General features: G+C 43.7%; 1 protein-coding gene across 2 annotated transcripts; it reads left to right on the top strand.

The window, feature by feature from the left end:
• The first annotated feature begins 55 nt into the window (after window positions 1-55).
• LOC139746436 (uncharacterized) lies at window positions 56-27,991 on the top strand. 2 transcript variants are annotated; one of them, XM_071657685.1, is made up of 2 exons: window positions 56-210; window positions 24,784-27,991. In XM_071657685.1, exons 1-2 carry the CDS (start codon window positions 202-204, stop codon window positions 26,554-26,556), a joined length of 1,782 nt encoding a protein of 593 aa, XP_071513786.1. In that variant the 5' UTR covers window positions 56-201; the 3' UTR covers window positions 26,557-27,991. The 2 variants fall into 2 exon arrangements, with proteins under 2 accessions (XP_071513786.1, XP_071513787.1); XM_071657686.1 differs by having other exon boundaries at window positions 23,844-27,991.

Below are 27,991 nucleotides of genomic sequence, written 5' to 3'. Positions count from 1 at the left end.
AGGAAGGCGGGGCTTGCAGAGCAACGGTTATATAAAGGCAGCGACCGGCTTTCTCTAGTTCATTCGTGGGTCACCTTCGGCAAGAGAGTGCGACGCGCATTCGTATACACACACACTCTCTCTCGCACACACGCACATACGCCCTTCGCCGACCTCCCGGCGTGACTGCGTTATATTTCGTAAAGGATCATCTGTCTAGCAATGGAGAGGGTGAGGATGTTTGTGCAGTATAGAATCATTGCAAGCTGCGTGTGCTACATCGCCACGGAGGAATGTGAGGTAGTGTTGGATGCGTAGAAAACACGGTTGTCTGATGTCACTGTTATGGGTTATGATCCCACTGCTTCTCAGTAGCGAGGATCAAATTCTTCTGGTATATCATCGTATATCAAGAGTGGTAACGTGTGTGTTCCTTGTCAAAGGTGAAATATCTATCTAGGGACATTATATGGGATATATTGTCTCTGATCTTTGTGGTGTTGGTGCTTCAAGAAAATGTAATAGATCCTAGTACAAGCAGTGAATGCTATTAATCTTAAGATTAATGATGTAGAATATTATGTGTAGTTTATATTAAGGGAGATGAAGCATGAGAGGCTTTTTATGCGTCAAACAAAATTAATACGGTAATAATATTTTAGCTGTGAACTGACATGTCTCTTACGTTTATTGCATAACGTAAGTAAATATGTGCACTGAAAGTTTTCCCATTATTTCTTATTATGTTAATGTATTTATATTCCTTTCCATTTGTTAATTGAATTTACGAGACCACGGTCCATTTGGTCGTTATTCACCTAAGCACACACTCCTAGTTGTGCATTACTGACATGTGGTACAGACTTATTCTAAATGATCAATCAGATCTAGTTCTATGTAAGCAGATGTACTGAAATTCAGAACAAAAGAGTAATGAAGTGATTATTGTGTAATGACACTATCATAAACAGTTCAGTTAATATTTCTTAGGGGGGTTTAATGGTAAGGTAAGAGTGGTTTAATTATGATTAGGGTCGGTAAGGTGGATGTAGGTTAGGAGGAGATTACAGTAGGTGTTTCTGTAGTTAAGGCAGAATTAGGTTAAGATAAAGACGAAGGAGGTGGTTTGTGTGTGTGTGTGTGTGTGTGTGTGTGAAAAGAATGAGACGAAATGATTCTTAGTTCACCAGTGTAAATGTCCAAGATGTATTGATACACAGTTGTCTATATGTATCATTTGGCTTTTGATGTATAGGTTATAGTAATGACAGAGTGTTAAACTGGTTTTCTATGTTAAGTATTGTTGTTGTTATTCGTGTTAGCCTTGTGGCTCTTCCTGTTGAAATACTGTCATGATTAAGTTGTTTAGACCCTCCGACCTGATGCTAATAATGATTCCTGCTGTCGGCCAGTTCGCGCTGCACCTTCCACCATATGTTGTCAACGCCGTTTTTATCACAGTCACTGTTATTATTACGGAAACTTTGCTTACTCCTCCTGTTATTGCAAGTTGCCCTCTGCTGTTCATGCTGTTACGGGCGGTGCTACACATGCTGTTACTGGCCACTGGTGTTGTTCATCCTGTTACTGGCCACTGGTATTGTTCATCCTGTTACTGGCCACATGTGTTGTTCATCCTGTTACTAGCCACTGGCGTTGTTCATCCTGTTACTGGCCACTGGTGTTGTTCATCCTGTTACTGGCCACTGGCGTTGTTCATCCTGTTACTGGCCACTGGTGTTGTTCATCCTGTTACTGGCCACTGGTGTTGTTCATCCTGTTACTGGCCACTGGCGTTGTTCATCCTGTTACTGGCCACTGGTGTTGTTCATCCTGTTACTGACCACTGGTATTGTTCATCCTGTTACTAGCCACTGGCGTTGTTCATCCTGTTACTGGCCACTGGCATTGTTCATCCTGTTACTGACCACTGGTATTGTTCATCCTGTTACTAGCCACTGGCGTTGTTCATCCTGTTACTGGCCACTGGCATTGTTCATCCTGTTACTGGCCACTGGCATTGTTCATCCTGTTACTGACCACTGGCGTTGTTCATCCTGTTACTGGCCACTGGCATTGTTCATCCTGTTACTGGCCACTGGCGTTGTTCATCCTGTTACTAGCCACTGGCATTGTTCATCCTGTTACTGGCCACTGGTATTGTTCATCCTGTTACTAGCCACTGGCGTTGTTCATCCTGTTACTGGCCACTGGCGTTGTCCATCCTGTTACTAGCCACTGGCGTTGTTCATCCTGTTACTGACCACTGGTATTGTTCATCCTGTTACTAGCCACTGGCGTTGTTCATCCTGTTACTGGCCACTGGCGTTGTCCATCCTGTTACTGGCCACTGGTGTTGTTCATCCTGTTACTAGCCACTGGCGTTGTCCATCCTGTTACTAGCCACTGGCGTTGTTCATCCTGTTACTGGCCACTGGTGTTGTTCATCCTGTTACTGGCCACTGGTATTGTTCATCCTGTTACTGGCCACTGGCGTTGTCCATCCTGTTACTGGCCACTGGTGTTGTTCATCCTGTTACTGGCCACTGGCGTTGTTCATCCTGTTACTGACCACTGGTATTGTTCATCCTGTTACTAGCCACTGGCGTTGTCCATCCTGTTACTAGCCACTGGCGTTGTTCATCCTGTTACTGGCCACTGGTGTTGTTCATCCTGTTACTGGCCACTGGTATTGTTCATCCTGTTACTGGCCACTGGTGTTGTTCATCCTGTTACTAGCCACTGGCGTTGTTCATCCTGTTACTGGCCACTGGCGTTGTCCATCCTGTTACTAGCCACTGGTGTTGTTCATCCTGTTACTGGCCACTGACGTTGTTCATCCTGTTACTGGCCACTGGTGTTGTTCATCCTGTTACTGGCCACTGGTATTGTTCATCCTGTTACTGGCCACTGGTGTTGTTCATCCTGTTACTGACCACTGGCGTTGTTCATCCTGTTACTGGCCACTGGTATTGTTCATCCTGTTACTGGCCACTGGTGTTGTTCATCCTGTTACTAGCCACTGGCGTTGTTCATCCTGTTACTGGCCACTGGCGTTGTCCATCCTGTTACTAGCCACTGGTGTTGTTCATCCTGTTACTGGCCACTGACGTTGTTCATCCTGTTACTGGCCACTGGTGTTGTTCATCCTGTTACTGGCCACTGGTGTTGTTCATCCTGTTACCGCTGCGGATCTCGGGCTAAGAGTCCGCTGTTTCCTCTGAGATATAACTGGATGACACCAGTGTAACACAGTAGCATTTCTAGTTTGTTTTTGTGTTTTTTTAGCACGACGTTACGACCCTTGAACACGAAGGTACGACCCTTAAACCCAACGATACGACGCTTGAGCACGATGGTGCGACTCTTGAACACAACGGTACGACCCTCGAACACGATGGTACGACCCTTGAACACAACGGTACGACCCTTGAACACGACGATGCGAGCCTTAAACACAACGGTTACGACCCTTGAACACGAAGGTACGACCCTTAAACCCAACGGTACGACCCTTGAGCACGATGGTGTGACTCTTGAACACAACGGTACGACCCTCGAACACGATGGTACGACCCTTGAACACGATGGTGCGACCCTTGAACACGACGATGCGAGCCTTAAACACAACGGTTACGACCCTTGAACACGACAATATGACCCTTGAATGTAACGATATAAACCTTCGCTAAGATTGTTTGGCCTTCTGGACCTGCACCTTAATTAAGGGTCGGGTCAAAGGCCCTTGTCTTCATACCTAAGGGTCGTGAAGTTGTTCTCAAAAGTCGTCGCTCTAAAGGTGTTGATAACAAAAGCATTAATAGATCTTGATGATATAGACATCAATAATGATATATAGATATAGTCGCCATTCAACACCGTATCAAAACTTTCCGTTTATTTTATGGTGATTTTAAGAAACTAAAAGAAAAATAATATTCAAAACAGTATCCCTATGGTTAAAATCATTTACTTTGTAAAAATAAAAAAAAAAAGTTGAATTTACGAGATTATTTGTAAACCCCTCTGGAGAATTGGAACAGAATTGACTGCAAACCGAAGTTGAAAATTCAGCGTCACATGAGTATAGAATCGAGAGGTTAAGATATTGATATCAAATCGTCATAATACACGAAAGATACTGAATGATAATCTGAAGGAGTCTCTCTCAGATTTATGTAACTCGAAATTTGAAAATTGAAACTTTGGTACTTAAATAGACTTTGAAAGATAACTTTCCTCTTTATATCCGTATATAAGATGGCTGTCTCATCTACCATAAAAACAAAATGCATTGCTGCCCAGTTGTTCCTCCCGTCTTAGCGAGATAGCGCCAGGACAAAACAATGGTCTCCTTTGCATACATTCATTGTCCAACTGTCGTGTTTACGGTACTGGAATCAGTGCCTATAATTCACAGCCTAGTCTCCCATACTTGTTCATAGTTTACCCTGACTCCTTTATATTCCCTGGTTCAGCCCAGTGGCAGCACGTTCTCCCTTTTCCCTTGAACCACAATGATCCACTCTATCTTGTTCAAAGTTCACCTCGGACCCTCCTGAAAGTTCAGGCCCCGATACCCCGAAGCCTCCTTCACGCCATTCATTCACCCATCTCCCTCTTGGTTTCCACCTGCCACTTGCTCCCATCCTCTTCTGACACATAGGTCATCTCAGTCAGTCTCTCTTTATTTCATCCTCTCTATTATGTGTCAATTCTTTCAGCACATCTGTGTTAACTCTCTCGCTCCGTGCTAGAGAATCTACCACACCTCTCTCCTACACTCTCTTGACTTCCTTGATCTGCTCGCCTAACACAACATATCGTTCATAAGTATTTCATTTCTAACACATCCATACACCCTCTTCCCTTCTTTTTTTTTCTCTCTCTCTCTTTTTTACATTCAGGGCCTAAGACGCACATCCATGCAACGCTATCGGGACTACTTCACCTTCAGACGTACTCATCTTTTCCCTCTCAGACATTGGCATTTCCCTCTACACACTCCTGCATGCACTCAGGACCCTGAGACCCTCTTCTCACGCACCCAGTGGCTCACTTCAGCTCCTTATTTTTCCCATCCGCTGCCAGGTTACATCCTCAGGCTATCACCCAGGCCTTCCCGTCTCAATCCCATGCTGCATCTCATTGCCTATTGTTCACACACTTCCTGGCAACATTCCTCTCTGACACACACACACACACACACACACACACACACACACACACACACACACACACACACACACACACCACAATGTATTACACCATCACGTTCCCTAATCTACTTAAGTAGTTGATAAGACAGAGGCACCACAATGGGCATTTAATGTATCATGCTCTGTTAACCAGAATCACTTAAGCACAGGAAAGGGGTCATTACATTCAGATGAGGAGAAGGTTGAAAAAGAAAAAGAAAAAGACGTGCATATTTCCTTGACGAGTCGTACCTTCAACGCCCTCTGTCTCCTGGAGGTGAAACTAGACTGGCATAACTCGTCGTATGACTTACGACACTCAGTGAGGACGTAGATGCTAGCCACTCAGGGCTGACTTAGGCCAAATTAATGTAACGTAAAATGCTTGTTATTAACTGGGAAAGAAAAGAATCACGTCGCCATATTGTTTATGATGTGGAGGTTTCGAGAGATGTGGAGTGTATGTGTTGAGGGTGAAGAACGACTGGTTGAGAACTGGTGAGGGAGAAGGTGTTGGTGCCTCTATCTCCTTGTGTTGGAGAACTGGTGAGGGAGAAGGTGTTGGTGCCTCTATCTCCTTGTGTTGGCGAACTGGTGAGGGAGAAGGTGTTAGTGCCTCTATCTCCTTGTGTTGGCGAACTGGTGAGGGAGAAGGTGTTGGTGCCTCTATCTCCTTGTGTTGGAGGAGTTGATCCGCAAAAAATATAAAAGTTAGAGAAGCAGTGTATGATCGTGTGCCCACACATTCATACCATCTCTCCGCCAGATTACGACGCCGTCACCGCGCATCACCAGAAGAGATCCCTCGTCCCCTAGTTACAGTTCGGCGCCATAACCACCCTAAACCCATCCCATCTCGTACAGGCTGCTACAAGAACAGATCCGTCCCAACTACTGTGAACGTCATCAGTAATTTAAACTGCCGCCCCGGTATATGTGTAAAGGCTCACCTATTTTTTTTCTTTTTTTAGAGTCCCATTGTTTACGATTGTGCGTCCAGCTAATTCATTAAACTTTTTTATGATTATCACACACACACACACACACACACACACACACACACACACACACACACACACACACACACACACACATAAAACGATGTTTGCATTCATTTACGTAAACATACAAGCATACATACATACATCATACATACATACATGCATGCATGCATGCATATATACGTACCTTAAGATCACAATGTATGTTTTATGTAGTAACCTCTGAAGTGTATTTATATAATTACTTGTTAGTTTTACGCTTGTGGTGGCCCATCTCTTGAACATTATCATACAACTTCTTCAGTCTCTGTCAGCTCTTTGTATTAACCATGTCTTCAGTCGTCTTATTCCAGTCATCCAACATTCTTATTCCATAAAAGTTCTTTCTCATATCTCTTTTTTTTATAGGTGTCTTGCTTATTTGCATATCATGCCTTCTGGTATTTGCATATTATGTCTTCAGGTCGTCCCATCCCTACGTTTGCCGATGAGGTATTCATCATTCTGGTTTAAAAGTCATAAAGGTTGTGATCAGGTTACTTCTAATTCTTCTCTCTCCCACGGTGGGCAAATTTAAGGCTTCTGTCCCCTCCCTATAACTTAGTTCTTGTGTCATATTTGTCGCCCTCCTCTGGACCTTCTCTATCAGCTCTTTGTGCTTCTTTAGTTACGGTTTGTGTGTGTGTGTGTGTGTGTGTGTGTGTGTGTGTGTGTGTGTGTGTGTGTGTGTGTGTGTTAGGGAGATAAAGAGAGAATGGTGAACAAGAAATCACTAAATCTCAATGATAGACCCAAACAATTGATGAAATTCAATAAATTCCAGGGAGAAGTGTAAAATATCCATCATAATTGCATGGGAGGGTCTTCGTGGTAGTGGAGGGAGCAGCGAGCAAGAGGGTTTAAAAGAGGGAGTATATCTGTATAGATGGAGGGAAGAGAGGGAGTATAGCTGTATAGATGGAGGGAAGAGAGGGAGTATAGCTGTATAGATGGAGGGAAGAGAGGGAGTATAGCTGTATAGATGGAGGGATGAGAAGGAGCATAGCTGTATAGATAGAGGGAAGAGAAGGAGTATAGCTGTATAGATGGACGGAAGAGAGGTACTGTAGCTGTATAGACGGACGGAAGAGAGGGAGTATCGCTGTAGAGACGGACGGAAGAGAGGGAGTATAGCTGTATAGATGGACGGAAGAGGAAGAAGTGAAAGTACCAGTGGTGGTAGAGTTAAGGGTTTCTACTAGTAGTGAGGCGGTGGTACCGGTTTTAGGGGGGGAGGGGGACGGAGGCCAAGTTTATGACGCGAGAACCAACCACGGTGTTCGGACACACATACACACACACACACACACACACACACACACACACACAGTAACTCAAGAAGCACAAAGAGCTGATAGAGAAGGTCCAGAGGAGAGCAATAACGAAGGTACTAGAACAGAGCCGAGTTACAGGGAAAAAGCTAGTGGTCTGGCTAAAGCTGCAGTGTGTATGTGTGTGTGTGTGTGTGTGTGTGTGTGTGTGTGTGTGTGTGTACATACGTAGGAGTAAAGGTACGGTACGTATATCCAAGGTTTAAGAGACAAAGAGAGTCAACGCGAGTGTGGAACTCTCTCCCCATAGCACCAATGATGATCACAAAGAAAACGCGCTGTACAGGAGGTGCCCCCAGGGCGAGACGTTAGGTCCAGCGTCATTATATTGGTTTGGTCTCCGCCCGTCAAGTGATCACTGGGGAAAATTTCAGGTCCGACCAGGGTCTTGCCTACCTACTTCCAGTACCTTCCTATTTACCCATCTGTCGACCTACCGATCCACTGGGCTCTAGGCCTACCCTACGTGCACCTCTCCACCAACATTTGCCCATATCTACCAACTCCGCCAGTCTACGTTATGTACCGATCCATTTATCTCCATATCGACCAGTGTACAAATCTGTCATCTACCTTTTGATCTTCATACTTACCTATCAACCTATCCAATCACTTGCCTAGATACCTATCAATCTACCTCAGTTTCTATCCTGTCTATCTCATTTTCTAACCTATCTACCTCAGTTTCTAGCCTATCTTCCTCAGTTTCTAACCTATCTACCTCAGTTTCTAACCTATCTGCCTCAGTTTCTAACCTATCTACCTCAGTTTTTAACTTATCTAAACTTATCCATCAACTTACAAGGGGATCGAGACAGACTCCAAAGTTGGTCTGATACTTGGTTGATGAAGTTCGACCCGAGTAATCATACGTTACTGTGAGGATGGGAAAAGGCGAAAGAGAGCTTCGATATGAATACTATCTAAGCAAGAAATAAACTGCCAGACTCTGTGTGGGAGAGAGTCAGGAGGAAGCATCGCCAGAGGATGGTAAAAGGGGACGAAATGTCTGCTGGCATGTATTAAAGTTAGCGTTCATGTCTATGACAAATGGGAAGTACTGAGCATACTGCCCATGTCTTACATTTAGGTTAAGAGTAGAATATGCTTGTCGAGTTGAGACGTCGCTTTTAAAGAAATGCAAAGATCTCATAGAGAAGGTCCAAAGGAGAGCAACTAAAACAGCACCGGATTTAAGACAGACGGTTCACAAGGGAAAGGCTGGAGGCCTATAATTTACCCACCGTGGAGGAGAGAAGAGGAAGGGGTTAACCTGGTCACATGTGACCTTTGAGGTTTTAAGTCAGAGATGTTGGCAGTTAACAGTCCTGCAAAAGAACCAAAGAACCATGGACAGAACCTAACCACAGAACATAACACGAAATTAAGGAAGAAATTATCTAGAAAACACGTAAATGATCATTTCTTTTTTATTTACAGTAAATGAGTAATGGATTGATTGGAATAAGCCAAGTGATGACACTTGTGAATGCAGACGACATAGAGAAGTTATGAAGGTGTATGATAAAAGAAATTCATCTGTAGAATTCTTGTATCGAACTCCCTCCTCGTCCAGCATAGTTAAGTAATGAAACGCACACAGCTTAAATGGTGGTGGTGGGAAAACAAAACATCATACAGTCTATACGAAAGCAGGAAATTGTGGTGGGAGGGAAAAAAACTGCATCATATTACCATGGTAAATAAAAAAAAAAAACTATTCAGGAACACTGCATGATGAGAATGGAAAAAAAGACTCGGGTTCATTTTCGTCGTGATTTTCCAGAACCCATGGCACTGGAGGGCAATCAGGGCGTCATGGCAAAAACCACAGAGTTTCCTGAGGAAATACATATATGTTAGAAATTCCATGATAACAACGACCCCTGAGTACGACCCAACCAAATTGATAAAGTGTCGTTTGTAGCCAAAAGTCGTTCTGTGTGTGTGTGTGTGTGTGTGTGTGTGTGTGTGTGTGTGTGAGTCATAAATCCTACTGCTATCCTGTAAAAATTTGCTTTAAAAAGAATCCAAACTTTTATGTATTCTAGATATATTCTAACGTATCTCTTATATAATGAAGTACATTCTCTCACATATATCTACTGTATAAGTAAAGTGATTAAAAAAACAAAATATTTTCGACATTCCTTGACATACGTCAAATACGCCAAACATAATTTACTCGTATAGTATCATATATCATTCTAATATTTACAAGATGCTTTCAATATCCCCCAAATGTAATCCTAATGTAATCGTAGCCTTCGCCGTTGTCCGGGTGTTAGATGTAGCGCTGGGGTCAACTTACTGTGTTAACGGATCTAACTTACTAAGGTCTGGTTCGGCCCCCGCGAATTAGGTAATATAGTCTAAATGCCTCTGTTGTATGTTGATATTTGGTATGTACAATTTAGAAGTGTCACTATGGCAATATATATATATATATATATATATATATATATATATATATATATATATATATATATATATATATATATATCATCCCTGGGGATAGGGGAGAAAGAATACTTCCCACGTATTCCCTGCGTGTCGTAAACGGCGACCAAAACGGGGAGGGAGCGGTGGGCTGGGATGATTGAATAATTCAGACAACAGCAGCAGCCATGTCGGTGATCAAGATAACAGGCTTGCGGCGACTCGCACACCCGCTGGCAGGTGACAGCATCTGTCACGTAACAATGCCGTGACGCGTGTCGTAACGCCAGGTGACGTGGTGTGACAACAAATGCAGCAGGAGACGTTGGCTCTGGGGAGGGAGGTTGGCTGTGGGGAGAAGGGTGAGCTTAGGTTAGGTTTACTCCCACGCAGCCAGGGCTGGTTGGCTGGCTAGCTGGCTTTCTCCCACACTGGTGAAACTACCTCCCTCCCCTTATGTCTTCTCTCTCCTTTTCTCCCTATTATTCTCCTTACTTTTCCTCCTTTATTCAATGTCACGACTTTGTTCTCCTCTTTCCTGTGTGCTCTCCTTGCTTTCATCCACTCCCTCTATCTTCACTCTTCCAATTACCTCCCTCTCCCCTTCCCCATAATCTCATTCTTTCTCCCTACCTTCCTTTCAGCTTCCATTTCACCCCATGAAATCAATACCCAAGATGATATAGTAACCCCTGCCAACCCCACTGGCTTAGCTTCGCACTATGGAGTACACTCATGCTATGAGAGTGTGTAGATACCCAATGTATTCTACTGATGTTTGGAGATGCTGTGGTGCTGGGGCAACCAGCTCTCTTCAGAATCCAAGAACTAGGGCTCGATCCTTGGTGATGGCCAGTGTATTCCGTGTTGGGCTTCGAACTAGCCATTCTGTCGTTTTAAAACCCGGTCACTCGCAATCCTTCGTAGCTCACTTCGATAAGAAAAAGGTACATGTTTATCATAAGCTTTTACACGTTGAATATGAATAACTATAGAAATAAAAAGTCGGCGAAAATACGAGATATGGATAAGGAATGAGTATCATTAACTCTCATAGCAACGTATCCATCAATAACTACGCTGTTAGCTCCTTCCGTCATTACGTAAACCCAACAAATTCATATCGTTAAGGTAAACTCTTATTTTTCCTCAAATAATCACCAACTCGATTGGTCAAGTGTACACGTGAGCTTATCGAGACGCAGCAGTTTATATATACTTATGGCCACTTACATCACTAACCTGATATCACACTTTGCATGGAGCCGCGAGATGACATGCAGACAAACATGCAGACGGACAGAGAGAGCTGGTCAGAGAGGGCGGTCCAGGTCGCAAACAAGATTTCTCCACTAGATTCACATTCTGCAGGAATTGTTGTGGTTTGGTCCACTTACCCACATCCGGGCCCCAAACCGGAAGGAAAACCGGTAAATTATGAGCAAGGCGCACACCTGTCTGGTGGGTGGCGTAGCATGGGTGGTTGGGGCGGTGGTGTAAGGGCGGGGTGGTCTGGTGGCTCTGGGTGGCGGGTGGTGTAGGGCACCGGCCAACGCTCAGTAAAGTTGTGCTAATATGGCTCCGCTGTGTCGGTGTGAGGTTGGGGAAAATTGTCTTTGCCTGTGGTAATTGATCGTAGTGACTTGATATTGACTTTTTTCCCTTATGGGTTTTCCTTAGTCTCAGGGTCTGCAAAGGAATTATAAGGATCGTGAGGAAACTTAAAAATCAAGAAATACGCAGAGGAATTAAATCAGTTACGAGACGTGATGCAAGGAATGCGTCAAAACCCTCTGTAACTGCAATAGAAAACGTAACATAATTGCCTGAGTTGATGTACAGTCAGTATTATCATTCAAGTCCACAACCCTTCCTGCTCCCGCAACTTGAAGAATGCACTCCACGCAGGAATTCGAAAATGATAAGAATCCTTCGAAGCAGAAGAATTGCCGTTGGGACAATACCCTTCCTAGTCCACTAAAGATGATACACCCTCACCTCCCGTTACACAGTTGGCTGATGGATAGAACGCTGTCAACAAAGGGGTGTCCGCAAATTTCTCATAGGTTAGGTACGTACACAAGAACGAAGTTAAACACCGTATATACAAATCGTTAGTTATCACTTGGCGCTGACGACGAGCAAACATTACTTCAGAGCCGCCCTGGTCTATATTGTCTATCATGTCTGTTGCTGTTCGGATGTGGTCGTTAGTGCAGGTTATGGGCTTATCAATTACCAGCAGGGTCGTTAAGGCCGTCAATGCTATGATCACACATCGAAAAGGAAAATAATCTCAACGCCTTTTTTCAGACGTTTGAGGCAATCCTAAGACTTCACGTGATCCTTGTGACCTCACGGAACTACGGATTCTAAACCTGTGCCATTAAGACTAGTAAGGCAAACAATTCCTAATTTCATCCTTAATGTTGTTTTACGCGTCCAATTTCCTTGTTAATTTCTGTTTATCTATTCTCAAGTCTTTAGACAGTAGGATATACTTGACCATAAGTTTATTAATTAGTAAACCGAGAGCATAGGAGATTTACACACTTGTAAATGTAAAACAAGCGAGACTAAACATCTGTTTTCCTAGACTTCTCATCACTCGCGGAATTGTAGCTAGTTTATGATAAAGAACGGAACCCTAAACTAAAATTATTTGATGTAAAGCTGAACGTTTGGACGTTTACAGATCATTAAAGAACCCACTGGTAAGCAGCGCAGCTGAGAAGCAGCGCGTCATCTGCTGTGGGAAGAGCAAACAGAGGGACTGTTAATCCTCCGGTGCTGCCATATGCCGGGTGAAAACAGACAAATGAGGCCTCACGCCACCCTCATGAGCTATATAAGGTCCGCTACTTTTGTGGCCTGTTCCCCATATGCAAGAGAATGGAACATCATTGCACCCGATGATGTTTTACCCTTCCAAAATACAGTTGATTGCAATTGTGAGATTGGTTCGTAAATCCAATGATATTTTTTTTCAAAGGGAACATTATCACTGTGTCAAAGTACAGTGCGTGATCTAAGTAGTTGCTGATAACCAGGGAGAAAAATGAGACACGGTAAGTTCCAAATGCACCTTCGTGTATTACATCGTCAGGGACTCGGGACTTAATGTATTTTATTTTTCATCGCCTATATATATATATATATATATATATATATATATATATATATATAGATAGATAGATAGATAGATAGATAGATAGATAGATAGATTGTGATGACACACTAGTAATCTTTTCACCTTGGTTACCTTTAAGTCATCAGTCTGAATTAAATCACAAGTTTATAAAGAAATCTAACCCATTGTCCTTCTCGTCATCCATTTAGCATCAATATTCGCGGGTGGGCTTCACCCGTGGTCAACCCGCTTTCCCTTGTTTGTCTAATCCATTATCTTACCCGAAATTTTACCAACGCGTCATGTTCTTCCTCCTTGTCACTTTTTTTTACTCCACATATGTTTCTTTTTTTCCCCCTTGTGAAGTGTTGACAATGTAGAGGGTTCGTCAGGATGAAACCCACTTTCACTTCAGCCTCAGTACGCCAGATGAATCCTTTGAGGGGGTCTGTGTTGCGTGATGATGGCTCACGGTTCTCATTCATGCCAACGTGAAATCAAGTTTAATATCTCCGTTCTCGTCGTCAGGACCTTTGTGCTTCGTCGTGCTTTCCATTCCTTCTCAAGAGTCTGTATGATCATTTCGTCTCCGTTTTCTTTGGTCGTCAGCTTATATTTCTTTCTCGCTTCCTGGTTCGTTCCAGCCATAACATCCGGGCTATTGTCTTCCTCCCATTTTGGTGCTTCCCGCCTCAGGCAGTACATTGGCCTTCTTCTTCCTCCTCCTCCTCCTCCTCCTCCTCTCCTCCTCCTCCTCCTCCTCCTCCTCCTCCTTCTAGGTAATTTTAGCCGTGAGATTATTTCACGTGGTTTCTGTTCTCAGGAATTCTTTTATAATTGGATAATTGGATTGTATGAGGATTTTTCCCGCTCATGTTACACTGGTGAATTACTGTGAATAAATCCTGTAACTGTTGCTGTAACGAGAGAATTTACTTCTGTTTCATATGTATATAGTTTCATATTTGTCGTTGTATTTGTTGGTGTTGTTAGGTAAGAGAAGAACAGGTGATACAGATTGTTGTTGATTTCATGAAACACATCAACAAACACAACACAAACTTCACTCAACAGTTCATCTTTCCTCTGATTAATAGATCTTTGGGTACCATCTACGGCTGGGGTAACGCAACCGAGCTATATATATATATATATATATATATATATATATATATATATATATATATATATATATATATATATATAGCTACCTCACACACATGAGGGGGGAGGGGGATGTTATTCCATGTGTGGCGAGGTGGCGATGGGAATGAATAAAGGCAGACAGTGTGAATTGTGTGCTTGTGTATATATGTATGTGTCTGTGTGTGTATATATATGTGTACATTGAGATGTATGGGTATGTATATTTGCGTGTGTGGACGTGTATGTATATACATGTGTATGGGGGGTGGGTTGGGCCATTTCTTTCGTCTGTTTCCTTGCGCTACCTCGCAAACGCGGGACACAGCGACAGAGCAAAATAAATAATATATATATATATATATATATATATATATATATATATATATATATATATATATATATATCATTCCCATTTCCCGCGTCAGCGAGGTAGCGTTAAGAACAAAGGACTGAGCCTTTGAGGGAATACCCTCACTTGGCCCCCTTCTCTGTTTCTTCTTTTAGAAAATCAAAAACGAGAGGGGAGGATTTCCAGTCCCCTGCTCCCTCCCGTTTTAGTCGCCTTCTAGGACACGCAGGGAATACGTGGGAAATATTCTTTCTCCCCTATCACCTAGTATATATATATATATATATATAAAGGTATCACTATTACAAATTGTGTTTACTGTATATGGAAATTACATTCTTAGCGTCACCATCCACAAAATCTGTATTCCTGTAATTCGCTTGCTGTAGTTCTCTTGATGGTGTACTGCTGGGTGTCAGGGTCATGGTGTGGGGGAGGGAGGAATTAAGTGGCATTGCGTGACGACAGGCTTTCCCGCCTGACCCGAAGCATGACAGGGGCGCGCATGGCGCCCTTGTCATGCCACACATCCTCTCCTGTGCATGACTGTGCTACAACTCCATGCCTGCTTTATGTATGGTTGTTGGATGAGTGTTATGGGACGGGTAGGCGCCGGGTGTTAAAGTCGGGGTGGGGTAGAAACGTCAAGCGGTAGTGTGTGGGGGCAAGGATTGGACAGGAGTGGTGTAGGGGAGGGAGGAGGCATGTTGAGCCCCGCGGAAGCTCTGGGGGTCTCCGACGAGTGAAACCCATTCATGAGGGCTTGGGAAAGCGGCTGCCAAAACATTGACACGTATTCCCACACCTGCAGTGGTGGAAGGTTCACGATGCAAGAGAGAAATTCTGACAACTAATCGACTCTGTCCATTACTGCAAACATATAGACATTCAAATACTACGCTTGGCCATCGTACACGCACGTCTGTATTTATAGACATTCAAACACTACGCGTGGCCATCGTACACGTACGTCTGTATTTATGGTGGCCATGCGTGTTGTTGGTATTATACAGACTAACTTCTTAACATGACAAGACATCATTTGACTGTCGCCGTCTCATTCTTGTCAATATTTGTCACTCAAAGTTTGCCCTCTGAAGACACTCATCGCTTGACCTTAATTGCCTGGCTGTTCGATATCGCCAGGGCTCAGTGTTCAAGGTATGAGCTAGCCAATTGATACAGCCAGCCCTCCTCCATGTTTAAGTACCGAGACACAAGTATTACCAGAGAACTGTCTCTCTGGTCCATCTGTCTGTCTGGTCCATGATCTCAGACTATGATACGTACATTGGACGTTGAATTCTGGCGATACATATGGGAATACCATTTACATGTCTTTTATATGTGGATCTGTAATGTATTTGATACAATGAATCTACTTTCTCGTAAAACAAACAAGAATATATCTAAAAAAAAAATTAAAAATCGTAGAAATATAAGAAAATGTATGCCTTTGCGTCCCCTGGGAATTTTGAGGTTGCACATTGCCTTCAAGGCTTCCCTGTTGTAGAAAAATAGAAAATGATAACATATCCTAACGTAACTTAACCTAATAAGTTCCTCAACTTCTAACTTTATGGGGAAAAAATAATAATGAGATTCTTAATCTAACCTAGTAGGTTCCGAAACTTTCTTTTCTAGTTTACAAAAAGAATTAAAGGCCATTACACATGTTAACCTCACCGAAGTGAGTTTGGGAACTAGAAGTATGTATGCTTAGTTACGGCAGTAAAAATATTATAAGGCTTTTCATGTCTAATGTATATATACATATATATATATATATATATATATATATATATATATATATATATATTATCCCTTGGGATAGGGGAGAAAGAATACTTCCCACGTATTCCCTGCGTGTCGTAGAAGGCGACTAAAAGGGAAGGGAGCGGGGGGCTGGAAATCCTCCCCTCTCGTTTTTTTTTAATTTTCCAAAAGAAGGAACAGAGAAGGGGGCCAGGTGAGGATATTCCCTCAAAGGCCCAGTCCTCTGTTCTTAACGCTACCTCGCTATCGCGGGAAATGGCGAATAGTATGAAAAAAAAAAAAAAAAAAATATATATATATATATATATATATATATATATATGTATATATATATATATATATATATATATATATATATATATATATATATATATATATATATATATATATATATATATAATCAGAGTGGCGATGGGAATTGATAAGGGCAGACAGTATGAATTATGTACGTGTATATATTTATATGTCTGTGTGTATATATATATATATGTATACGTTGAGATGTATACGTATGTATATTTGCGTGTGTGGACGTGTATGTGTGTATATATATATATATATATATATATATATATATATATATATATATATATATATATATATTTTTTTTTTTTTTTTTTTTTATACTTTGTCGCTGTCTCCCGCGTTTGCGAGGTAGCGCAAGGAAACAGACGAAAGAAATGGCCCAACCCCCCCCCCCCCATACACATGTACATACACACGTCCACACACGCAAATATACATACCTACACAGCTTTCCATGGTTTACCCCAGACGCTTCACATGCCTTGATTCACTCCACTGACAGCACGTCAACCCCTGTATACCACATCACTCCAATTCACTCTATTCCTTGCCCTCCTTTCACCCTCCTGCATGTTCAGGCCCCGATCACACAAAATCTTTTTCACTCCATCTTTCCACCTCCAATTTGGTCTCCCTCTTCTCCTCGTTCCCTCCACCTCCGACACATATATCCTCTTGGTCAATCTTTCCTCACTCATTCTCTCCATGTGCCCAAACCATTTCAAAACACCCTCTTCTGCTCTCTCAACCACGCTCTTTTTATTTCCACACATCTCTCTCACCCTTACGTTACTTACTCGATCAAACCACCTCACACCACACATTGTCCTCAAACATCTCATTTCCAGCACATCCATCCTCCTGCGCACAACTCTATCCATAGCCCACGCCTCGCAACCATACAACATTGTTGGAACCACTATTCCTTCAAACATACCCATTTTTGCTTTCCGAGATAATGTTCTCGACTTCCACACATTTTTCAAGGCTCCCAAAATTTTCGCCCCCTCCCCCACCCTATGATCCACTTCCGCTTCCATGGTTCCATCCGCTGACAGATCCACTCCCAGATATCTAAAACACTTCACTTCCTCCAGTTTTTCTCCATTCAAACTCACCTCCCAATTGACTTATATATATATATATATATATGTGTGTGTGTATGTGGGTGGGTTGGGCCATTCTTTCGTCTGTTTCCTTGCGCTACCTCGCTAACGCGGGAGACAGCGACAAAGCAAAATAAATATAGATAAATAAATAAATGAAAAAAAAAAAATATATATACATATATATATATATATATATATATATATATATATATATATATATATATATATATATATATATATATATATATATATATACCTTTCGTTTCTATCCAATAACTAGTTTGTAGTATAATATCTAAATTTTTCTATCTCTGTTGGTCCCCACTGGTGAGTTAACGGGGTGGAGCCACTGCGCGGGCCATCTCAACGCCTAACAGGAGAGAGCCTGATGACGTCACAATCTTTTCACCCTCTCAAAGGGACGTCTTGTACTGTACCCCATCCATCTCCCTCCGCTCCTCATACCCTTTCTCCTACCCTCCTTCCACACCTGAGCTCCCCCGATATGCAACCTGTAGCTAGCGAAATGCATGTACCGATGACTACTACCATCCCAGTACGATGACTGTTGAAGACGAGGACGTATTTCTTTGGATGATATGATCTAACTCTCGATTGATAGTGAGTTGAAACCCAAAGATATCATTTCACATCTTGAGTGCACGAATTCAGTCTCCTAAGTGCTGTAGCGTAATACGCTGAGTAGATATGCGATAGCTAGTAGATATCGTACACTCTCGTGTACAATAACCGAAGCTTTTAATGCTAGTAACTTGACAAAAGATAGTATGTTTTGCAGTGCAAACAACTTAAACTTATCGGACGAGATAGCTGGACCCACTGAGTATGACACCCGCCATTTAACGCTAAATTTAACTGCACTTAATTCAGCATACTCGCTTGAGCTAACCTCACGCGAACTTCCCCCTCGCTCCCCCCCAAGTCCCCCGACCCGACTCGACCCACCCCACCCCTCACTCTCCTCAAAGGGAAAGTGTCTGTAGAAGGCCCCCCATTTGTGAGGCTGGATATCCTCTTGCTGGTCTGGATGTCATATGGGAGAAAGGGAAGATCAGACGTGACGGTGCACAAGCTAACATCATTAGAGGATTTCACTATTAATGTCATCTCTCGTCTAGAAATTTTCCCTTTTTAATAACCTTCTTGCACGCAAGTGTATTAATTAGAGTAATTAGTGTGTCAGGGTACAGCTGCGTTTTCCCGTTAGTAATATATGCGAAATTGTTGAAAAGCGCAACCACATATCAAGAAATAGTTACATTTTCCGATGAAGGGTTTTTAAGTTAATCTTTTCTGTAGACGCAATTGCTTCTCCCACCACCGTGAGATAGGGTCAAGAAGAAGCAGCTATGTACAAACAAAAATACATAATAAACTTACATATGAATCATTCATAGATACGTTAAATCATGATGCGATAATATATGTTATGTCCTCTCTTACTACAATATTACGAAATTCTGGCAGGTCTTCCAAAATTCTTAGGACTAAGCCAAAGTTTTACGTTCGAGAATGTGTATTGTATACGTTTCTGACAAAATTGAAGTTGAGGAGCTTCCAAAAACCTGGCAGGAAGACAACTTACACGGTTATATAAAAAGAAGATCCGTGGAAGAGAAAGTTGGTCGCGTGATGGTATCCTAGCATGGGTGGTTGCCTAGCCTTGCTGAGAAAACAATACAGTTGTTTATTTGTCAGCGGCTGATGCAAGGTTATCCTGAATATGTTATATGTCGGTGGTCACGCTGTCACGCTGAGGATCCGGGTTCGAATCTCGGGATGCGTGTTTGTAAACAGTTTACACACACACACACACACACACACACACACACATATGCATTTTTTTTATTTTTTTCTTAATTTTTATGTTCTGGCCTCTGGTTATTCTATCCTTGTATCTTTCGAAGAGTTGTTCACGATCTACGTCCTTAGGTCACCTCATATACTCTTCATACCTCCGTGGTGGACAAATAGAAGGCCTCTTAGCTTTCGTAAAAACTCAGCTTTTGCATTTCTGGTAACGTGTTTGTTGTGCTCCTCTGGACCTTTTCTATTAGTTCTTTGTGCTTCTTTAAACGCGTTGATCAAACTTGAGAAACGTATTCTAGTTTTGGCTTGTTGTAAGATTGAACAGCTTGTTGGATATATCTTTACACTTATACTTGAATGCGATTCTAAGGATTTGCCAGTAGACAATTTGTCTTCTTTACTGCAACAGTTAAGGGGACGAGTTCGACTCCTTACCCCCTCACATAGAGATTCCTGCAGCTTATTTCCTGTTAGATGATATTCATATTGAGGCCTCTCACTCCGTCCCATCTTCATTACATAATACTTACTTAGGCTGAATTTCATCAACCGTGTATACCCTTGTCAGTTGCTGAAATCCCCACATTACTTTCTCCATGACATCAGCATCATCGGCAAACATATCCAGGTAGGAGTACAGTCCTCCGGGCGAGTCGTTCACATAAATCTAGAAGAGTAATGGTCCAAGGACGAAGACTTGCGGCGCGCCACAAGTGACCCCAACCGTGCGCCCTTTGCTCCCTGCCATTAAGATATTATTTTATTCTATATCTCTTTGTCTTTGGCTGAAGATCCACCTTCACGAGCCCCCTTCTGTGGGGCGGCACCAAATGCTTTCTAGCAGTCCAGAAACATAATCTACTCCTCCTCATAGAGGTCTAAGAGATTTCTCACACATGGCCCTCTTTCCCTCAATGTGTGTTCCACCCTCGTCATGGAGCCAAGTCTGTAGTTCATTGCAATATCCCCATCTTCTTTGTTGAAGATAGGCACGACATTTGCCTTTTTTCTATTTCTTCGGCTCTGTATCCTCCTTAAGCGACATACTGAGTATTCCAAGCTGCCTTTCAAACGTATCTCGACACTACTTCAGTACATATGGAAAACTTCCATCAGAACTATGAGCCTAATTGGGTTAGAAACCTTTAGTAATCTATCTGTGTGTTTGCTAGCTAGACCACTCCTCTGCAAGACCTCTTACCCCCCTCCCATCTCGCTGGTGATGAGGCTCGTGTATCTTTATTTCGTCCTTTGCAGCGCTTTCCTCCCAATCCCTTAACCCGAATATCTGTCATTATTCTGACAACTTCTGGTTACTCTGCGGGAAAGTATAGTGTTGTCTCCTGCCTTGTCCACAATATTCTTATCATAATGTTTAGCTCTGTTCCTCATGCGTTGCACTCCTTGTGCCTCTCAGATGTCGGCTGGCTTTCACGTCTGCTTTATCTGCCCCCCACACAGCACATCCCTGAGCTCTTTCGCATTTTGACATCTTGCACTGGACCTTATATGAACGCGTCTCTAATCTTCCCACTCCATATCGAGCGAAAGGTACCCATTTTCTAACCCCCCTTTTTTTTTCTAGATTTCAGAGTCCCACACGACTTGGACTTCCCCGTTCATGTTCCCAAAGGAATTGTTTAGCTCTGTTGTAGTTTCCATCATTATACCTCCTCCTCCTCCTTCAGGATCGTTCCGTCTGTACTTCGACTGCCCTCCTCCATCACAGTCGAACTCATGATGACACGATGATGACCTGTACCAACTGGTGTGTATCATCGTGTGTGCGTGGGTGTCCCTGTGCCTCTCACCTACGCAGACAGATGAAGAACACAGATTGAGTTCTCTGGTGAATCAAGAGGAAAACAGTTGGTTTGCATCCGCGAAGGGGTCGCAGGGTTAAGAGGGGGAGTAGTGTATAGTGAAGGGGGTCATGGAGATAGGGCGGGAAAAGGAGAGAAAGTGAGTTTGGCTACCGGTAGCCCCAGGCCAGGTGGGCCAAGGTAGGCAATTACGTGGAGGACATTGAACTTCCCGCCAAGTTTCTTCCATTTTTTTTCCCCACCATGAACGAGAAAACATTTTGCCGAGTATTCGATCGGTAATACTAACCACTTTTTCCTTCATTCCTCCCTCATTGATATGACCCACACATACCATAAAAATAATATCAAGATTAAAGAAACCGTCATAGCAATTTCTAAGACCAGTTATAGTTCTTTTTTTCTCTCTCTACATGCCGTTAGCCAGTAATGACTGTAAGGTGAAAAGACTTTTGGCACTTGGAGAAAAAATGAAGATCCAGAGCCTTGTTATTTACCATCCTCCGTGTCTTAACTTTTTTTTTTTTCAGAGAAATTAACATGAAACCCGGAACCTGGGGAATACAGACTCATTACTTATTATGGTAATTTGGGGATGCTGGTTTCTCTCTCTCTCTCTCTCTCTCTCTCTCTCTCTCTCTCTCTCTCTCTCTCTCTCTCTCTCTCTCTCTCTCTCCCATTTGAGTTTGACCGAAGTACCGACGGAGCGTCCCTATAACACTAGCCTTCGCTCGGTACAGCTTTTTTCTTTAAATCGATGAGTTTCCTTTTGACTACTTGCTAATTTGTTGTGCTAAGTTGGTCTTCACCTTTTTTATGGTTGACTGCAACCAAGCTGGCAGAAGGAAGATGGTATTATGTTAGGTATATTACGAGTGCGATGCTGAATTTAAAGCACAGTCTCTGCTCGAGGTGATGTTCTCATAAGTGCTACTGATTTAGACTAAGCTTTCCCTTTTTACCTCACATTTTACCTCATCATCATACCCCCTTGTAAGCTTTCCCTTTTACCTCACATGGTACATGATCATCATACCCCTCATATCTTTTTCCATGGAGGCAAAAAAGTAATAAAATAAGTGGCGTTTCCCAGGCCTAAAGCACATCTACATAGCAAGAGGATTGCATTGACATGCAATTCGTACAAATCTATTTCTTTTTTTTCTAAGCTGGAACTTTACCGTTTTTTTTACCATATCTTATATATATATATATATATATATATATATATATATATATATATATATATATATATATATATATATATATATATATATATACTATTCGCCATTTCCTGCGTTAGCGAGGTAGCGTTAAGAACAGAGACCTGAGCTTTTGAGAGAAAATCCTCACTTGGCCCCCTTCTCTGTTCCTTCTTTTGGAAAAGTAAAAAATGGAGGGGAGGATTTCCAGCCTCCCCGCTCCCTCCCCTTTTAGTCGCCCTCTACGACACGCAGGGAATATATATATATCTGGTGTTAAGTGACGTTTCGACAACTTTACTCACGTCGAAATTAATTGCCTACATTGCACGTCATGTACTCTCTCTTCATTTAATTGATATTCATGCTCATTAGAATACAATTGCCTGGCACGGTAGGCCAATCAGTGAGAAAGCAGAAATGACTAGTCGAAATGATTCATATCTCTGCCAAAGAGGAAAGAGAGAGGGACGGGTGGACAATGTATTCATTATGTATGGTTCTTTGTTATCCACTTTAGGTTTGACAAGTCCGACAAACTGTGTCGTCCTGATAATGATATGACATCAACCAGTCTGTGTCTTCCTCAGAAAACATCCTTTCGAAATAGATTTAACCATTTTTGTATTACAGGTTTGGTGGTTCCGATGTGAAGCTGTCGAACGCAAGGGCCCACTAGGCTCCACATTCGGTATGAGACATAAATCGAGGCTATTTTTCAGGTTGTCCCGGATGGCCTGTACCCTTGATGCCACGAACAGATTGTCCTCTGGTTCCCAGTGTTTCTTTTAACCCATTTTCTACAGCTTTGGTGTTTGAATGAAGCGTAAGCTCCGCCTTCAATTGCAATGGCAACCCGATGAAATAAATGTTTTAGTCTTCATCAACCCACAGGATTTCAGGAAGGATGTATTCTGAAAATCCTCAGTCAATCAATTCGATTGAAATTAATGATTGTTATGCTAACTAGAAAACCAATAATTAATATGTTATAACTAAATATTCATGTATTTATTTCTATCCTATTTGCTACCATGATGCGGAGCGGAAGGCGAAGATGTGAGCGAGGCTATCATCCAGTCTTGCTAACTAAGCTCCTTTGCTTCTCGTGTCCCTTCGACCCCTCGCTAGGGCTACAGATGCAGTGGTGAGCGGCTGGTGATGATGATAACACTGATGTTTCAGGATTTGGTTATGGTGTTGGTGTGGGCGTGGGCGTGCAGTGCGGGGGCAGACTACGGCCCCGTCCGCCCATCCTCCTACTTGGTCCTGCCGGCCGGACCCAGCAAGCAGCACAGGTGGGCTGGCTACGGCTACTCCGACTACCTCCCGCTCTACGTACCCAAGCCGTATTTCATCCCAAAGTGGATCCCTCACATGGATCGGACATACACGGCGTTCTGGGTCGCCCACACGCCCGCACCCGCCAAGGGACACTCCCACGGCCGCGCGAAGCCCGCTGCTCCTCCTGTCGGATCCAAGCCCGTCCAAGGCTTCGGCCCTCTGAAAGGGAGCTCCGTGGTGGCGTCAGGCAGCGTCGTCGTTCAGGATTCGGCTCCGGCAGTAGTTAAGGCACCACTACCACCACCACCACCACCACAGACTCCGCTCCTACGAGTTCCCGCACCCAACACTCCCCTGCCCCTCGCTACCTTGCCCCCTGTGCCCCCCAGCGACCCTCTCACCACCTACGCCCCAGCTCCCCCCGGGAAGCCTGGGACCTCTTTAGCTCCAGCGGCGCCAGCGCCACGGTTCGCCAACCCCCCAGCAGCCCTAGCGGCCACCTCTGACCCAGCCTTCCTGCCACCCAAAGCAGAAGATGTCTTGCCCCAGAGCGGAGTGACCACTAACTCTGTAGTTCCGGAGAGTGTTGAGGGTGCTTCCTCGTACACCCACTTATAATGCTTGCTTTCCTTTCCTGGTTTCATGCAAACACTCTGACAGAACTCACCATTAATGATTCCCACGCATGCATACTCACATGGCGTGGCCACAGCTGGTCTGCTGGCTCCCATACATAGATGGAAACAGTAGTTTGCTTGACTAACCTGCCTCTTGCGTTCCTGTCTGCACCTCCCAGGTACATTGACGCCTCCCACTAACTCTAACCCCTTCTCGATTGCAGGTGAGTCTTTTGCTGGTCTGTACCCTACTAACCCTGGACCTAACCCTGGCGAGCTACAGGAGCAACCACCTCAACCTGATCATTCGCCCCGCGGGTCGCAGTCGCTCCTTCAAGTGGCTCGGCCGAGGAGACATTCACAGCATCCCCCTTCACGTTCCTCGCCCTGTCTTCATCCCCCGTTGGATACCTAAGGGCATGCCCGAGTACGTGGCCAGGTGGGTTCCCACCACACCCGCAGCATACACCCAACAGTCTCTACCTAAGTTTTCAGGGTTCGGTGCCCCGAAAGATAATTCGATAGTTGAGTCACACAGTTCCCCAGCGAGTAGTATGGTACCCCCTCCTGTGGCTAGTGCCGCCACACCCATAGCAGCGCCACCACCCACGGGTTATGCTCCTCCCCACCCAGATGATATCATCACCAAAGCAGTAGGAACTGGAGGCGGGCACCTGCCCACCGCACCTGCGCCGGCGGCCTATCCACCTCAATTTGTGACGATCCCTGAGACGGCCATCAGGAGCGCCGTCAATGCAGCGCCCGTGACGATCCAGGAGCCTATCTTCAGCGCCTTGGTCCAGGACGAGGCCGCCGTGAAGATCAATGACTTCCGTCCTCTGGACCCCAGCAACGTCATTTCTATCGAAGACAACAACAGTCTTGATGTCTTGGAGACGACTTACGATGACACGGTCGACAATGCCATCAACGATGGCACTCTCACAGTCCTCCAGCCAGCACCATCCGAGACTTTGCTCGTCCTCGACGGTGAGATAAGCGGTGTCCCAAAAGAGGCTGACGCGCAACCAACATCCTCACCAACTGACACCGACGAACCTCTGTTCATTGTCGAGCCCGAGGACAATGCCCCTCAGGCCACGCTGACACCGCAGACGACCACTCTCGTCCACGACGACGAAATCCTTCGTCCCTTACAGGATGATAACTCTGGCAAGGTCTTCGTATCTCCTGTAGCAAGTCTACAGCCCAAAGATATCGGTCCAGAAAATGTCACGGATGACATAAAGTTGGAGACTGTGTCATCGACGAGGGTACATAACCAAGGTCCACAAGTTTCAGATGGTTCAGAGCCTAGCCACGACTTCCAGCCTAGTCCCGTTTTTGACGAAGAAGACTCCCAGTTTAGCGAGGGATTCCAACCCAACCCACAGTTCATTTCGAGTGTAAATATCCAACCTAATCCACGATTTGTGCTTGATGAGACCGTAGTAACTAGCCCAGAATTCGCGTCAAGCGAAAATTTCGAATCTGATCCAGAATTCATCTCGATTGAAGATTTTCTACGCAGTCCTGGATTCGTGTCTGATGAAAGCGCCTTACTGGATGTAGCAGTCAGTCAAGACATCAAGTTCGATGATGACTATGAATCCAGTCGCGACATCCAGACGCTTCCAGAAGGCCTCCAGCAGCTGGCCAGGTCCCGCTCGTCGCCCCAGCTCAGACCCACCCTAGTGGCCCCACCAGCGTCGCCGCCTCTGCTCGACAAGGGTCGGGCCATGTTCTCCCACGGTGTCCTGCCGCTGGAAAATGCCATCCCACAACCCCTGCCTATCCCAGTGGGTCCTGTAGCGTCCATTACACTAGATTTCCCACAGGAGGGTCCCGTCGGGTACCGACAGAGTCGGGTCCTTACAGGGGCGGCGTCGACCTTCTCGGACTTGAGACGAGAGGCTTTGACGGTGCTTCCCTTCGGGGCAAGGCTGCGTCCGAGACCCATACGGCGTCACTACTCCAGGGCAGCGTTCCTTGGTTGACGGAGGAGGTTATTTTTTTTTGTAAGTCACGCATGACCCGACGCTCTGTAAACTGTTCCAACAATGTACGAGTGTCGGTCATCGCCACCCACTGCAGGGATCCTCGCTTAGGTAAAGAAACAGCATATTGGGATTACTTTATGGTTCGCTCCCAGCATTTTTCTTCTGTGCTAGGCTAGGTTAGGTTTGGTTATATTTATTATAAGCGTAGCTTAGTGGAGTTTAGCATAGCATAGCACAGCATTGGAAAACACTCGGGAAACGAATCTTCAAGTGATCCTTATTTTGTCTTGATATATTATGACTATTTATTACTGTAAAATTCATTCGATTGTATATGCTCGAATGTATTCACCTATAGCCCTCATAGTCCGGGGCAGCATTTTACTGTATTTGCTCATATGATTTGTCATTCAATGGCGCTATGGCACAATCTCTTCCCATGTCAGACATTACCACAATTGATCAAGTTATTGGGTATTATGAAAGAAGAATCATGGAGTTTTCAGCCGAAAATGTATCTCTATCACTCGTATATCCCCATTAATGTACATCTGTTAGACTTACAGGTCATCAGCCTTCGACACAAAGGGTCACATCTGTAATTTATATTTTGAAAATAGAGACCCTAGCAAGTCTAGCTTAGTAGTGAGAAAATCTTATGGAAAAGAAATGGACTTTCAAATTGTTTGGTAAAGTGAAAATAAACAAAATTCATCTTAAAAAAAAAGATGATTATTAAATGTATCATTCATATCTACAGGAAAGCTTGAAGAGAGTAACTGGTAGAATGAGAGGGACTAATGTAAATGCAGTTTATTGTTTACTAAATGCGCCCTGGTTTAGGTTCATTATAATACGTGTGTGCAAATGAGTCCATTTGTTTGTCTATTCCTGACGCTACCTCGCTAAGGTGGGAAAGTATTTGTGTATGAAAAAAAAAATCACATTAATGTTAGGTAAAAGCTTATAACTGTATTGTAAATCAAAAGACAAGTGATGCTAAAACATGGTTTTTATCTACCGTAGATCAGTAGGAAATGTCATTCAAGTCTTACATAACTTCTCTGTTGCACTCACCCTTAGGAATACTTGGTAACTCATGATGAAGTGTTACATGTGAGTTTACGTTCATGTGACACAGGTGGGCTCAGTGTCATACATGACAGAGTTTGATGTCATACATGACTCAGGATGATCCACTGGTACGCATGACACATATGGGTCCAGTATAATATATGACACTGGTGGATCCAGTGTTATGATAACAAGTGGGTAGTGTCACACATGGCACAAGTGGGTCCAGCAGTGTCACACATGGACCCAGTTAGTACTATTCATGACATAGGTAGGCCCACTATCATCTTTGTGACACACGGCGCTGTTCGTTTATGTATAATACTTCATGTTTTGTCGTATTAAACTGTGTAATTTT

The sequence above is a fragment of the Panulirus ornatus genome, chromosome 65, assembly GCF_036320965.1.
Source record: "Panulirus ornatus isolate Po-2019 chromosome 65, ASM3632096v1, whole genome shotgun sequence".
In the NCBI taxonomy this organism is placed as follows: Eukaryota; Metazoa; Arthropoda; class Malacostraca; order Decapoda; family Palinuridae; genus Panulirus; species Panulirus ornatus.
The sequence above is the reverse complement of the archived record's forward strand: the minus strand, read 5'-3'. Positions and strand labels throughout refer to the sequence as shown.